The sequence below is a fragment of the Chrysochloris asiatica genome, unplaced genomic scaffold (genome assembly GCF_000296735.1).
Source record: "Chrysochloris asiatica unplaced genomic scaffold, ChrAsi1.0 scaffold00122, whole genome shotgun sequence".
Classification (NCBI taxonomy): domain Eukaryota; kingdom Metazoa; phylum Chordata; class Mammalia; order Afrosoricida; family Chrysochloridae; genus Chrysochloris; species Chrysochloris asiatica.
In genome coordinates, this window is record NW_006408640.1 from 8,549,372 (window position 1) to 8,564,359 (window position 14,988).

Here is a 14,988-nt window from a genome sequence, read left to right on the forward strand (position 1 = left end):
GATGGATCAGCCAGGTGACATCATTGATGGCGTCAAGTGTGGCGGCGGTAGTGAGGTTGGCCCAGGATCGGACATTGTTTCGTTCTGCTGTGCATGGTGTCGCTATGAGTCGGTTCCGACTCGATGGCACCTGACAACAACAACAACATGAGGCAACTGAAAATACCACCTGAGTCCTCAAAGTGACATTTTTGTTCTTTTAACACTTTAGAGGTCTTTTGCAGCAGATTTGTCTAATGCAACACATCATTTGATTTCTTGACTGCTGCTTCCATTAGTGTTAATTCTTGATTCAAGCAAATGAAATTTTGACAACATCAGTCCTTTCTCTGTTTATCATGATGTTCCGTATTGGTCCAGTTGTGATGATTTTTGTTTTCTTTATATTGAGGTGCAACCCATCCTGGAGGCAGTAGTCTTTAATCTTCATTAGTAAGTATTTTAAGCCTTTCTCTCTTTCAGCAAGTGAGGTTGTATCATCTGCATATCACCGGTTGTTAATGAGTCTTCCTTCAGTCCTGATGCCATGTTCTTCTTCATATGAGGTAGGTACTATTATCATCTCCATTCTAGAGCTGTGGAGACTGAGACACATAGAGGGTAAGTAGCTTGCCCATGGGTACACAGTAAAAGGAGGATCCAGAGCCTCTGCTATCTTCCTTTCAAGAAATGATGGTAGCTGGAACTGAGCATGGAGAGAAATAGTGATTTAGAAGGAGACTGTACCACAGACATGGGAGATTAGTACCCCAGGTCGTCTTTATGAGGAACACATCAGTAATAATAAGAACTAACATCTATTAAAATGCTGCTGATGTGAAATGAATCCTTGTTTAATTTAATTAGCACTTATTGAACACTTTCCAATTGCAAAGTTCTGTGCTAGATTTTTGTAACTACGTAATAATATAATTCCACTATTGAATCTTCTCACTCAGTCCAATTCTTTATATTTTCTTCAAACTCTGTCTTTATGTAAAGGGCATAACGAAAACTTGCCTATTGCCCTTTACATAGAGAATGAATGACAGAAATCAGGTTTTAATTCAAGTACGGAACAAAATCTTCAACTCACCATGGACTCTGGGTTCAGATGCATGCTTGTTCCTTCAGCTTGTGTGAGCTGTGTGCTACGTTACCTCCCTGTTCTGTGCCTCATCAATAGAAGGAGATGATGACACCAACCTCCCTGAGCTGCTCAAGCTGCTGACTACTTGAGGTGGTATTTGGACAGTGCAGCATAGGCCCTGGGCAGAGGAGGTTTGCTACAGCAGCACCAACACCCTCTGGCTCTCTGGTTGCCACCCCAGCCTTCATCCTCAGCTAGTGAGTCACTGATTTGTACAGTTGCTCAACTGGAGACAGTGAAATATGAAACATTGGAAGATTGGTAAGAGATGGAGAATTGTTAGTACATATAAGCCACTGCCATCGAGTCGATTCTGAGACTGTATATGTCTTTATGGGGGCAGACAGCCTCATCTTCTCTAGCAGAGCTGCTGCTGGTTTTGAATCCTTGACCTTTCAGTTAGCCGTCCAATGCTTATCTTCAGCACCATCAGTGCAAATAAAGGAAACATCTATTTCCTCAGGCAATGCTTTTATGTATCACTCAAAAACTCATTTTAAAATTCAAAAGATCATTTTTAGGACTTGGATTTCCCTTGTACCACTGGATGTCACTGTTGAACAACCTCACACTTATATAAAACATTGGTTGTAAAAATATGACTGAGAAGCAAATCAGCTATTCAGCAATGATGGCTAGAGATATTATTATATCATATTTCAAATTTATGATATCATTTTCAAAATTCCCTCCAACCAAAATGACTCTTTGTTAAATGTATTCTATTCCCCAGTCATGTCTGAAAACCCACCAGAGAAGATTGTGTGTTAGACATTATTAACCTCTTTTGGTGAAATTAATATAATTATTATATATCCATGTTTCAAAATCGCCCAACCTACAATATATCTCAGTAATCATTTCCATGATTAGTAAATATATTGTCAATTATAAGACGTCATCATTTATCCCAGAGAGAATTAAATATACATTCAAGCATACAATGTAAATTAATTGAAAATTATATTACATTGGAAAAAATATAACCAAAAGAAGCCATGTGACAGAACATCTGATACGTTTGTGGTCATTCCAAAGTACACATTTAGGCAAACTGGTCCCAGTGTTTGTGGGACATCTACAGGGATACCTGGAACAAGCTTAAAAAATCACCAAGAGGCCTGAGTCTGCATGAGATTTGAGAGTTTCTAAATGTAAAAGAAAATTTAGTGGGTTTAAAACCAGTTGCAGACTTGACTCCAATTCATGGTGATCCCATGTGTGTCAGAGTAGAACTGTGCTCCATAGACTTTTCACCAATTCATGGTGATCCCATGTGTGTCAGAGCAGAACTGTGCTCCATAGACTTTTCAATGGCTAATTTTTCAGAAGATTGCCAGGTCTTTCTTCCAAGCTGCCTTCAGGTAGACTCCAACATCCAGCCTCTAGGCTAACAGTAGGTGCATTAACCAGTCACACCACCCACGGACTCTTAGTAGGTTTACAAGGTACCAAATCACAAACATTAGCCTCTACCAAATCCTCCTTCATTTGCATTCTACTTACTTTTTGTAACACAAGGGGGACTTTCACTCCAGAGTCTTTTTTTCGATCATTGTCCAAAAGGACTGTGAGTGGAACTCCAAAAATGCCACTGTCTGTATTAATTAAAGGAAAAAGAAGAGAATCAGAAAAGCCCTCCCTCCCTTACCTTCTTCCAATTTAAGTGTTCAAACCAGATAAAATCAGTGTTCTTACTTACCTCGACCTTTTACTTTTTCTGTTTTATTTCTTTTCAGTGGAATTCCAAAGGCATCAAAAAAGGCAGTCAATTCGATCAAAGAGAGATGGCGGATTTTCTTCATGTCTTCAACAGACAGATCTCCCGCTTCCGTTAAGCCAAATCTGGTTTTCTTAACAATCAATTTCTAAAATACATATTGTAGTTATTTATCTACTTTTCATGGCAATGGAAAATCATTATACTTTCTTTCAAATGCCACTCAGGACACCTTAAAGCTACATGGCAAAACATAAACAATTTCTACAACTTCTCTGTAGTTTCTAAACCATATAAAAACATTATTAGCATAATTTTTAAAATGTGTAAATCACTACAATGAAAAAAGTAATCAAAGATCTACTATACCATATGTAACACTGCCTGTCACACCTATGAAAACTGCCTTCTTATCATGCATATCTGTATTCTGTTGTAGAGCAGAATGTATACAGAATGCCTGGCCCCACTGGAATGTACCATGGACCCTGGCCATCTGGATTCTCTGTTGCACACAAGTACAAAGCAACACCACTCAGTTCTTGATATCAGTAGAGCTTTAGAGATGCTTTTTGGGAGGATGAGGAGATGAAGGGCAGTCATTCCTTTTATCAGACATCAGATATCTTCTGTGAACTGCAGAATTTAAAAAACTCTTGGTAATCTTCCAACTGAAATTGCAAACATATGCTTGCTGAGACAGCCATTATTCCACCTTGAAAAAATCAAACTTAGATGGTTCCAAGTATTCCTCCAAAAGCAAAACACACTGAAAATTCCAAGTAACCCTACCAACATTTTGAGGACAACGGTTCTATTATGTTCTCCATTTCCACACTGGGAGCAAATACTCTAATACCATCACTACTACAAGAAGAAACCTTCAATAACCTAAAAACATTGAGGTGAGTCTAAGCACCAAGACCTTCTAAAAGGAAGAGAGTGCTTCTATGTAACATCTACTGGTATGTTTGTTCTCAGAAACTTAAGAAAATGCTAACGTGGAAGTCAAATTGCAAAGTTTTAAAAATAAATATTCGCCATGTTGTTGTTAAGTGCTGTCGAGTCAGTTCTGACTCATAGTGACCCTGTATAAGGTTTCTAAGGAGCTGGCTGGTGGGTTTGAACTGCTGACCTTGTGGTTCGCAGTCCATTGCTGATCTTACAGCACCACACCAGGAGTCTGAAATATTCTCCATAGGGTTTCCCAAAATTAGAGTTTCCATGGGCGTGTTAGCCATTCATTTACACATATTCTTTGGTTCAATTATTCCTTGGAACCCTATAAGTGAAACTGCAAAACGCGGTTTAGCATATCTTGATCTGTTAAATGCTGAGTTATTTTACTTTATTTCTGAAGCCAAAGTCACATAATAATACTAACAATAATATAAAGAAGAACCACAATCATTTAATGAACATTATTATGTGCTGAACCCCCATGGAAAGTTTTGTGTTTGAGGTTTACCAGGATCAAGCCCAACATAAGGAAGGGAGAATTTTGATGTGGAGGCCTGTGGTTCTGAGACCACTCTTGGAGATCCTTCTCTACAGATTCAGAGACCCTTCCCTGGATCCAGACTTCCGCTGGTTCCTTCTTCTGTTCTGGAATGCTGCTCTGACCTCCAACAGAAGCACTTGGCTTAGGAACCAGAAGAGTTTGAGACTTTGACATGCTTAGGCTTAAATCCTGCTTCTGCCACAGTTTGGACACATTCCACATTCTCCCTGGGCTTCAGTCTCAGCGGCTATACAATGGGAGTAATCCCTACAGTCCACTTTACAGCTAAAACACCTAGTGCAGTCAGCAGGGAGGTGGCACTCAGTGAGTCTCCAAGGTCTGGAATTGTCCTCTTCCCCTCACCTTTGTGGTGTGGCTGTCTGGGTATGGTTTAGGCTGCCTGGTGCTGACTCATTCCTGTAGCTCTGATACTGCCTGGGTCCTGCTCATCAACACAGAGTATTCAGGCCTCCACATTACAAGCAATTTGAAGACACACTGATTGAGGAACAAATAGATCCATGTAACATGAGTCTTATATTGGACTTTCAGGATAATAAATGGTTGTTGTCCCTCTAGTAATACTATTACAAGGCCTTGAATGTGTTTTTGATGACTCTAGTGCCTGCCCTCTGAGCTCTCATTCCTTGTTGCTATGACTGTGAGTTTATGCAGTACCTTCGCTAATGGATGGACTTCTTAGGCACAGTTAAGTATACAGTTAAGGTCTATCTTGACCTATAAATGAAATAACAATATAAAGTCCATAAAAAGCACACAAGCAGGAAGTACTCATCATACTCTCACATCTCTGCCTCACCCAAACAGGCTGTGTCCTACACAACAAATGGTGTCATGCAGCACTAAATCTCCATTCCACAAAATCCCTTTGTCCACACACATAGAAATTCAATTTACACACACAAAAAAAGACCACAGTTTTGTCCTGTGGAGAATCATGAAAGGTTTTACTTACAGTTAAAGCAAAGTCTTCTTTCTTCATCACTGACTTCTTTAATTTATTTCTTTTTGGAGCCTCTGTAATCATTTCCGAGTAAGATATTTCAAATGACAGCTCTTCACCCTCTGGTGGAATATCCTTTTCCAGATAATGATCAACTAAAATAATAAAGAATGTACAGTGTTCAATGCGACATCTAATCAGTCAACATCATTTATGGGAACATAAGTAAACCACTTCTACAAGTGAATCTGTAAGTACTTGAGGACATTTGCATACAAGAAAAGCATCAGACTTCCCCAGAGGGTGTCAGCTGGACAATAACATAATGGGATCAAACCTCCATGTAAATGGATTCTGCCACCACCATCTAAACATGCTTTCTGCATAACTCAGTTTTTATTTTAGATTTTTATGTCTCATGAAAGTCATTAAGGATCACTAAAGGTAATTTTAAAAATGAGGCACGTTTATGTATTCTTCTGGTATTAAAGTCTTAACTAGGCACAAATGATTGCTAATGGAGAACCAGAAACTTGAGGGGCAGAAGAAAAACTGCAAGTACCCACTGGAATCCCTCCCTATTTTCATTCCTCTTGTCTTCTTTCCAGACTTGGAGTATGTGTCTCATAAGATTTGTTCAAACTGAATTTGCTAGGTTTGCTCAGAATTAATCTGAATTCTCTAATAATGTTGTTGTTAAGTGCAATTGAATCGGTTCTGATTCATTGCTGCTCTGTACAGGGTTTCCAAGGAGTGGCTGGTGAGTTTGAACTGCCGACCTGTGGTTCTCAGTCCAATGCTGATTCTACAGCACCACAATAGGAGTCCATAATAATATTAGTTAGCTGATATTGGTTAGATCAGGAGCTCTGGTAGCGTAGTGGTTACGAATCAGGCTGTGAACCACAAAGTCAGCAGTTCAAAACGACCAGCTGTTCCGCGGGAGAAACATGAGGCTTTCTGCTCCCGTAAAGATTTACAGCCTCGGAAACCCTGTACAGGGTTGCTATGAGTCGGAACTGACTCCATGGCACGTAATAACAAAAAATGGTTAGGTAGCCCTGGTGGAGCAGTGGTTAAACATTTGGCTGCCAACTAAAAAGTTGACTCTGTAAATATTTACAGCCTTAGAAACTCCAAGGCCAGTACTACTATGTCAGTACCAACTCAACAATACTAGCTTCCTGACTTTGCACAATATACAATAAGAAAGAACTGAATGATACCTACAAATCTTTACTTCAAAGTAGTTTGAAAATTAACAAAAAAGGTTCTTTTATCCAAAAAATAAAACCAGAATTCATTTGAGCAATATTAAACTCTGATTTGTGATGTGTCGTTTGGCTACTCATCTTGTTTCATTGCCAGCAAAATTGTTCATATGCAATATAAAAAGTGATTTGATGAAAAAAAGTCATTGTCTTTTCCCCTCTTCTGGAAACACTGACTAAAAGACTGTCAAATAGGACAAAAATAGAAAAAAGGCAGACATAATAAAAGACTCAATTAATCTTACATTAAAAGCTGGTTAAAGAAATAAAAAAATCATCAACGTATTTTAACACTCTAAACAGTAATTCCCTTGAAAAAACATAGTAAATGGGAATATCAAGAACCTATAAAATGACAAAGGGAGAATTAATATTTTCACTCTTTACACAGAAGCTTTTATATAAAACAGAGGAAGATAAACTAGTAAATGATGCTCTAAGTTCTTAAGAATTTAAGGGCGGATTCTTAATGTAAGAGCATCAGTTGAACAGCCTGGTGCTCTAGACCACTGGTCCTGCCCGGGTACATGCCTACCTCTGAGCAGCGTGATTTGAACTAAGTGGCAGCACGCGGACAAACATGGACTATACTGAGGAATAATTCCTGACAAATCTCAATCTCTCTCTCTTTTTTTTTTTGTAGCAACTTTATTCAAATATAAAAACACACTATACAAATAAATCATCCAAAGAAAGTAAACAATTCATCCGTGTTTAGTATATTCACAGAGCTGTGCAACTAGTACCATAATGATTTTAGACATTTTCATCACCCCAAATTGTTTCATTTTTGAAGCTAGCACTGAAATACAGGCTTTGTTGTTGAAGGAGGCACACTTATTTGGGGAGAGCTTCTAGATATTATAAAAGTATTTCTGGAAGGGGTCCGCTTTCCATAAAGAACTAAATTCCATGCTGAACCTATCTAGAGAGTCCATCTAGGACCACCTCTCCAGTGAACAAGACACTGTAAATAAACTCACCCTATAAACTGCTCTGGGGCTGGATATATGAGTTTAGGGAATAATTAAGGATTCTTGGAATTGGCCTACTTTAAACTTTTCAACAGATTCAGATTACTTGTGAAAGAGGCCTCAAATTGGAGACACCACCCAAGTGAGTAGTTTCTAAGTGATGCAGTGGGAGTGATGGAGGAAAAAATTCTGCTTCCTATTTTGCTCAATTAATTTTGTCTGGGTGTGACAGAAGTGAGTGGGAGGAGGTAGTGTTGGCAGTAATAGACTCACTTTTAGAAATTCACTGCTAATTGTATTGTGTGACAGAACAAAATAAAGAAGACACAGCTTAAGTTCAATCGGAGATAGTCTCACTCACCACTCACTGCATTTTGAACTGACTTCTCTCCAGGGTCTGATGATCCATTGGCATGAACTGGTATATCTGGAATTGTCTCAAATATAGACTGTAAAACAAGAAATGATGAAACCCCCAAATTACTACAAATACAGTGAACACATCATTTCAATCAAATCATTTAATTTATTTTCTGTAGTATAATGAGTCCTTAAAAAAAAAAAAATCAGTTCTTGGTTTCATGAAGGGCCTTTGTTTTTACATTCAGGCCTATACAGCTCATACATGTTGCTCAAAAGAGAGCTATGTCAAGGTCAAAATAACAGTTTTCTTGGTTTTAAAATATTTGCTACTTATATCTTCATGAGATGTGACAATGCTTGATGTCATACAAGTTGATAATTATAATTTCATTTGTTATTCTGCATGTGGTTTGTCACAACTTTGGTCTTAACTCTAAGATGAGTCCTAGAGTTAGAATACTTTAATTCTAATCCTGGTTTTAGTCTCCTCATCTATAAAATGGGGATGGTAAATACGACATTATTTCAAAGAGCTTTATGAAGATTAACTGACTATTCTAGATAAAGCATATCGAACAATATTTGGCACACAGTATATACTACTTGACGATTGTTGCTGTTGTTATTAAGTGCCATGGAGTTGGTTCTGACACATAGTAAACCTGTATAGGGATTCTAAGGAGCTGCTGGCGAGTTTGAACTACTGACCTTGTAGTTTAAACCGACCTTGAGGTCAAGTGCTCATCCTAGGGCACCACGCCATTAGCTACAATTAATATTATGTTATTGTTAAGTGCCATTGAGTTGCTTCTGACTCATAGCAACTCTGTATCAGGTTTCCGAGGAGTGGCTGGCGAGTTTGAATGCCAACCTTGCGGTTCAGACCAGCCACTACTTTGTTAAATAAGGAGCTCTGATAGCGTAGTGGTTATGAGTCAGGCTGCTAACCTCAAGGTCAGCAGTTTGAAACTACCAATTGTTCTGCAAGAGAAAGATGAGACTTTCTGCTCCTGTAAAGATTCATAAATCCTATACAGAGTTAAGAGTTGCAACTGACTCAATGGAACATAACTACCACCACCATATTATATATAGCTGTCTCATTACAAAATACAGATAATCATAATTATCAAGAAATTGAGAATCTTTTCTAGCTCAATTTCTCCTTGTAATTGATTTGTTAGTCTCTTCAATGCAATACTGAGGAAGCACTGAACTTCCTGCAATATTATCAGAAGTTGAATCTACATCTTTGAGTAGCCCTGCACAGCTCAGACCTGGATGGGACAATTAAGTTTACACACAAATCCTACCAGATCTTCCAACACAAATGTCAACAGGGGAGTTATTGTCTGTGATTATGTGTAAGTGAAAATGTGCTATTCCTCAAGAACCTTTTATGTATTAAAATCTGTTCTTTGGTTTGAGGCTAGATTTCTTTTTCTGCACAGCCTGATGTTTGTGTAATTCTCGCATTTATTTAATAAAAACAAAACACCTGCTTCATGAAAGATTCTTTACAAATTGCACAAGGTCTCAGATCTGAGCCTCATATTCTTTTTCTCATTCTATTTCATTTTAAAGAAACTGACACTTTTAATTGTGTAAACAGGATGTAAATATGTGGCCAATTCCTAAAACAAAAGTGCCAAATTTCTGTAGTTGGTAGACAAATGAAAGACAGAAAGAGTTTATATGTAGTACTTTATCTGTCAAATTTTAGTGAGATGTGACATATTACTTTGAAAGCATATTACTATAGAGTAGGAGCCCTGGTGTGGCACTGTGGGTTAATGCGCTGGACTGCAATGTCAGTTTGAACCACAAGGTGGGTGGTTCAAGCTCACCAGCTGCTCCTGGGAAACCCTACACAGGGTTGCTATGGGTTGCTATGGGTTGGAACCTACTAGATGGCATTTAACAACAATAACTATAGAGTAAAGATTACCCTTGTAGTAAAATAACCAAAAGGATGGTGAGGTTTTTAAGAGCTTTCCTTAAGTTTTTCAACAAAGAAATGCTTTGTCAGACTGAAATAACTAACTCAACTATGAGAGAGAACACTGGTCTTACAATTGAGAGTTGCACTGTTCACTTACAGCTTGGAGCTGATGGTTTGGAATGCTTTGTTGTTGTGAAGTGCTTTCTAGTCACTACTGAATGTCAATTTCATCATCTGTTCTGGGGTAGAAGTGAGTGGCCCATAGTCAACCTATCGTACTAAAGAAGTGCCCACTCTCAGTAACGTAAATTATTCTGAGACTTTCTTGGGAGTAGCAGAAGCTTGAGTTAAGATCCCCTCCTCTTGAACTACTTATACTGTAATAGAGGAGAAGAGAATAAACACAGAACATGGAGAGCAGCTAATTTCTATATTATGGACTATCAATGTCACAGGAGAACAACGGAGGGGAAAAGAGGTCCCAGGGTTTTCATTGAAGAGGTGGATGAACTTGAGCTGGAACTCAAGGAATGATGAGCAGAACTTGGACAGATGAAAAAGCCAGAAATGGAAGCAGAAATTCCAGGTATGGAAATATATAAAGCATTTTAGCTACTCCACTGCACAGGAGTGACTGGTTTGTCAGGAATTGAGGCAAGATATTAAAAATATACATGAAATACATTGGTCAGAAGTGTCATCTCAAATTATAGAAGGCTTTGAAAGCCCAGTAGAGAGTTGAGAGGTGGCGGTATGCCATAGAGTCAGTTACGACTCATAGCAACCCTAAATAGGGGTTTTGAGGATATAAATCTTTGTAGCAGAAGGCCTCATTTTTCTCTGGTGGAACGGCTCACAGGTTCAAACTACTGACCTTTTGCTTAGCAGTCCAACATACAACCACTATGCTAACAGGGCTTCTTGAGACTAATCAGAGGGGTTTAAAAACAAGAATAAATAAAACAGAAGAACACTCACTTATTAAAGAAGGGGGTGAGCTGATAGAAATGAAAGAGGAGGATCACTCTGTAATAAACCTTGATTTTCATAATAGTAATTCCTCTAACTTTGAGGCTGACCTAACCTTGATGGTGACCTAACCATATATCCTAAAGGGGACAGTCCTTTTCTCTGAGATGGTAGGTGCAGGATATCACAGTCTATTCTCTGAGGGTCTTTCCTCTGTGGTCAAGCAGATGCAAAATGTGATAGCTTGGATTCTGGGATTGTTTACTCCAACGTACAGACTGAGTACGTATGGTGAAAGAACACAACCCTGGCACATACCTTTACTGATTATAAAACACATCGTATCCGTTATGTTACAAGGACTGCCTCTTGATCTATGTACAGGTTCTACCTGAGCACTATCAGGTGTTCTGGAATTCCAGTTCTTCACAATGTAAATCATAACTTGTTATGAATCACACAGTCAAATATGCCCTTGCATAATCAATGAAACATTTTTCTGGCATTTTCTGCTTTCAGCAAAGATCCACCGGCTATCAGTAATGATAATTAAATCAATGATGATTACAGCAAAGATGATTTGTTGTTGTTAAGTGTCATTGAGTTGTTACAACTCATAGCAACTCTGTATACGGTTTTTGAGGAGCAGCTGGTGGATTTGAACTGCTGACCTTACGGTTTTTAGTCTAGTGCTGATCCTACAGTGCTACTCCAGGAGTCTGCATAGATGATTACATTACATAACTGCCAAACCACTGAGAATCATGGGTAGCCCATTTCAATCCATGACAGATGGTCAGAGATTGATTTTTAGTTTATCTGGAAGAAACAATTTCTGAAGGGAGCAAGTTTTTACAGAGCAAGTGAGAACTTACACTAGCAGATTTCAACAACCAATCACAGAGCCATAATTAAGATAGATTCCCTGGTTACGTAGGGATTTTGCTTATGTAAAAGAGGTTATTTCAAACTCACAGAAAATATGAAATAAAGAAAAATCAAAAAAGGTATCACTTAAGCCAAGGCCATCTTTCTTGGAAAAGATAAAATTAAGTTATATACTTTATACTATTTCACAACATAAATTCTAACAAGAAGAAAGTACTTAGGGTCTGCTGCAGAAGTCTTGAAGGTGTGACTGAGTAAAGTGTCCCTGGGGACTTACTCCAGAAGTATACACCTCTCTCATGGCTAAGACCCTTGAAGTAGTCACTCCTGTGATACCTTTATTGAATTATGAAAAACCTTACCACCTAGAAGAGATTCATGCACTGAATGGTGGCATCTGTGCTTACTACAGGTATGAGGCATAGAACTCAAAGTGTATTTACCTCTTGGTAAGAAACCTAAATGAAACCAATTTCCATCACCTCGTTTCTGACTCATGGAAGCGCCAAGTATGTCAGAGGAGAATTGTGTTCCATAGTGATTTTTCATTGACTGACTTTTCAGTAGATAGCTAGGTCTTTTCCTTAGGTATCTATGTTGTTGTTGTTAAGGACCGTGGAGTCGGTTCCGACTCATAGTAATCCTGTACAGGGTTTCCAAGGCTGTAAATCTTTACGGGAGCAGAAAGCCTCATCTTTCTCCCGTGGAACAGTTGGTAGTTTTGAACTGCCGACCCTGAGGTTCGCAGCCCGATTTGTAACCACTACGCTACGTGTATTTAAATTGTGAACCTTTCAGATAGTAGCTGAACACTTAACCATTTATGTCATTCAGGGATTCCCAGTGGTAAGAAGCTCTAGAATATTTCTGTACAGGCGCTGTAAGGGTTGTGATGGCATTTGCATAAACATTTTAGCATCTAACCATCCTGAGGAACATTTCTAAACTATTATCTTACTGAATTACTAAAAGACCACCATGAGTTTAAAAAGCTTGCTACAGTTGCCATCTAGTCCAGGTTTGGGTCATCAATTGATTGCCCTCAGTCTCTGACCAAGAGAAGGACATGCTTTACAATTTGAAATCTGAAGACTTTTTGCCTGTGGAGAACTCCAGTCAGAAGACTAAGTTTAATTCCATCTTGTGCCTAGGTTTAAGTGCTCATATGCCATTTTTTCTTGAGTATCTCATGAACCTATCTGTGAAGGCCAAACTGCTGGAGTTAGAAGCAGAGGGTATTTAAAAGTGGGTTTGGAGTTATTTTCCTCAGCTGACCCAACCAAGAATTTTCCTAGGCATGCCCCTTAAAAGTTGCCTGGCTGTGATGTCATACCTTGAAAACTTCAGAGACAGTCTATAAGCTTCCTTTAGACCCTGCATCAGTATGTGATGCATTGCTGTAGTCAGTTGTGATTCTGAGAGGGGATACCTTTGTTCTATGGGTCCTATAAAAGGTCACCACACAGAGGTGTTGTTAAGTGCTGCTGAGTCAGCTCTGACTCACAGTGACCCTGTAGAGGGTTTCTAAGGAGCAGCTGGTAAGTTTGAAACATCAACCTTGTGATTCAAACCAACCTTGCAGTTCTTTGCTTATCCTACAGTGCCACACCAGGTCATGTGGAGGTAGAACTTTGGAAAATTCCTCATGGCCTCGTATCAATGACTTCTCTTACCCAAGTGATCTATGTTTGTCTTTGCCATGTTCTTTCTATTGTTTAAGTCTGTATAATATTTATATATGTAAAAATAGGGTCCCTCCCCATCACACTAAAGCTTTAAGTAATGATATTCTGAGGAACAAACAATCCAAAGAAACTCAGATTGGAGACTCGTGCCAATGAAGTTTTGACTCACTGCTGCTGAGACTTTTGGTTTATGTCATTGGCATTTCAATGGTTTTCAGCAATAAACAAAACAACAACAACACAAACACACAAAAGGAAATATAGGTGTTGACTTGCCCCGATATCTGTAAGTGACATACAATATCCCTCTTTCTCTCTTTTCATAATTTATTAATTGCTTCATAACACTCACAAAACTTTCAAAAATCCTACCTTGCTGAACAAATGAATGAATCAGTGATACAGTGAAGTTATCAGAAAAGGAACTGAAAAACATGATTAGCATCATCAGTCTTATTAGGAGTGGTTATGGAAAGACTATGGAAAAAATCTTCCTCTTTGACAACCCAATCTAGCAATCTTTTTTTTTTTTTTTTTTAAATGAACTTCACTATTTGTACTACAGACCACATTAAGGAAATTAACTTAAACTTCTAATTCTTGAATAGAAAACGAAACTTCACAGTTAAGGAATTGAATTTTCAACAACATAAAAAAAAAATAAAAAAAAAAAGGCATAAAAAGAAAGATTGAGAATCATTTCTCAAATTTGACTCCTTCCACATTTTTTTTTTAAAGGACAGAACAACAAATCTTCAAAAAAATTTTGCTGATAAAATAAATCACAATACATACATGTTCAGAATTACCTGGATGACCATCATATATAAGAACATGCAGTCCCTGAATCCCTGTGGTACCAAGCAAAGACTAACAGTGCTGAACTTTTCAGTTTGGGTCTGTAGATCCTGTACAGACTTGTCTAACCGTCCCTATGAGATTTGTGAGTTGTCAATGTTGACAACACTCGTTCAGAGTATGATTTTCAAGGTGGGGTAGGGTAGGGTAGGGTGGGGTGTGGTGAGATGGCAAGGCGGCAGATAGCTCTGCAACAGGGATAAAATCAGAAGTGATTTCAGTTGCTGACCAGTCACAGAAGGCAGTGTAGATTCAACTTGGAAGGCCAGGGATAAGGAAGATTAGAAATATTGGTTTTAGAGGTAGAGAAATACTGGCATGTGGAGAACAGATACTAGGAAAAACATGCCAAAAAGGAAGAAGTCCTTTTGGTTGGTGAGTGAACCCTAAGCCCGAACTTGATATGGTCTTTTGGAACCCAAAAGGTCAACCTAGAGGAAACCCAAGGCCAGACCATTAACCATTTTGGCCCTGTTTTTGTGAGGGGTGGATGGGGTGGGTGGAGGAGGGGTGGAAGGGGGGCAAGGCAGTCCATTAAAAAATATTGATCCAAAGAACAAACAAGATGGCGGATCGGGTGGAAATATAGCAGAGCGCTCCGCCAACAACAACACAGAATACCCGAACAAGCAGGCTCAGGGGATGGTCCCAGAACTCTGAACCACATATAAAGGAATACTTAGAAGGTTGGAAGGCTCACAGCTGGGGAATTTGTGGCAGAAGC

At 38.7% G+C, this 14,988-nt stretch overlaps 1 protein-coding gene across 1 annotated transcript in view; it reads right to left on the reverse strand.

The window, feature by feature from the left end:
- ARHGAP28 (Rho GTPase activating protein 28) overlaps window positions 1-14,988 on the reverse strand; it is a 124,638-nt gene that overhangs the window by 57,658 nt on the left and 51,992 nt on the right. Inside the window, exons 7-10 of the mRNA XM_006868715.1 lie at window positions 7,921-8,008; window positions 5,327-5,469; window positions 2,832-2,997; window positions 2,636-2,727 (exon numbers count right to left, since the gene is read on the reverse strand). Coding sequence (XP_006868777.1) covers window positions 2,636-2,727; window positions 2,832-2,997; window positions 5,327-5,469; window positions 7,921-8,008 — 489 coding nt within the window. The remainder of the gene's footprint in view (window positions 1-2,635; window positions 2,728-2,831; window positions 2,998-5,326; window positions 5,470-7,920; window positions 8,009-14,988) is intronic.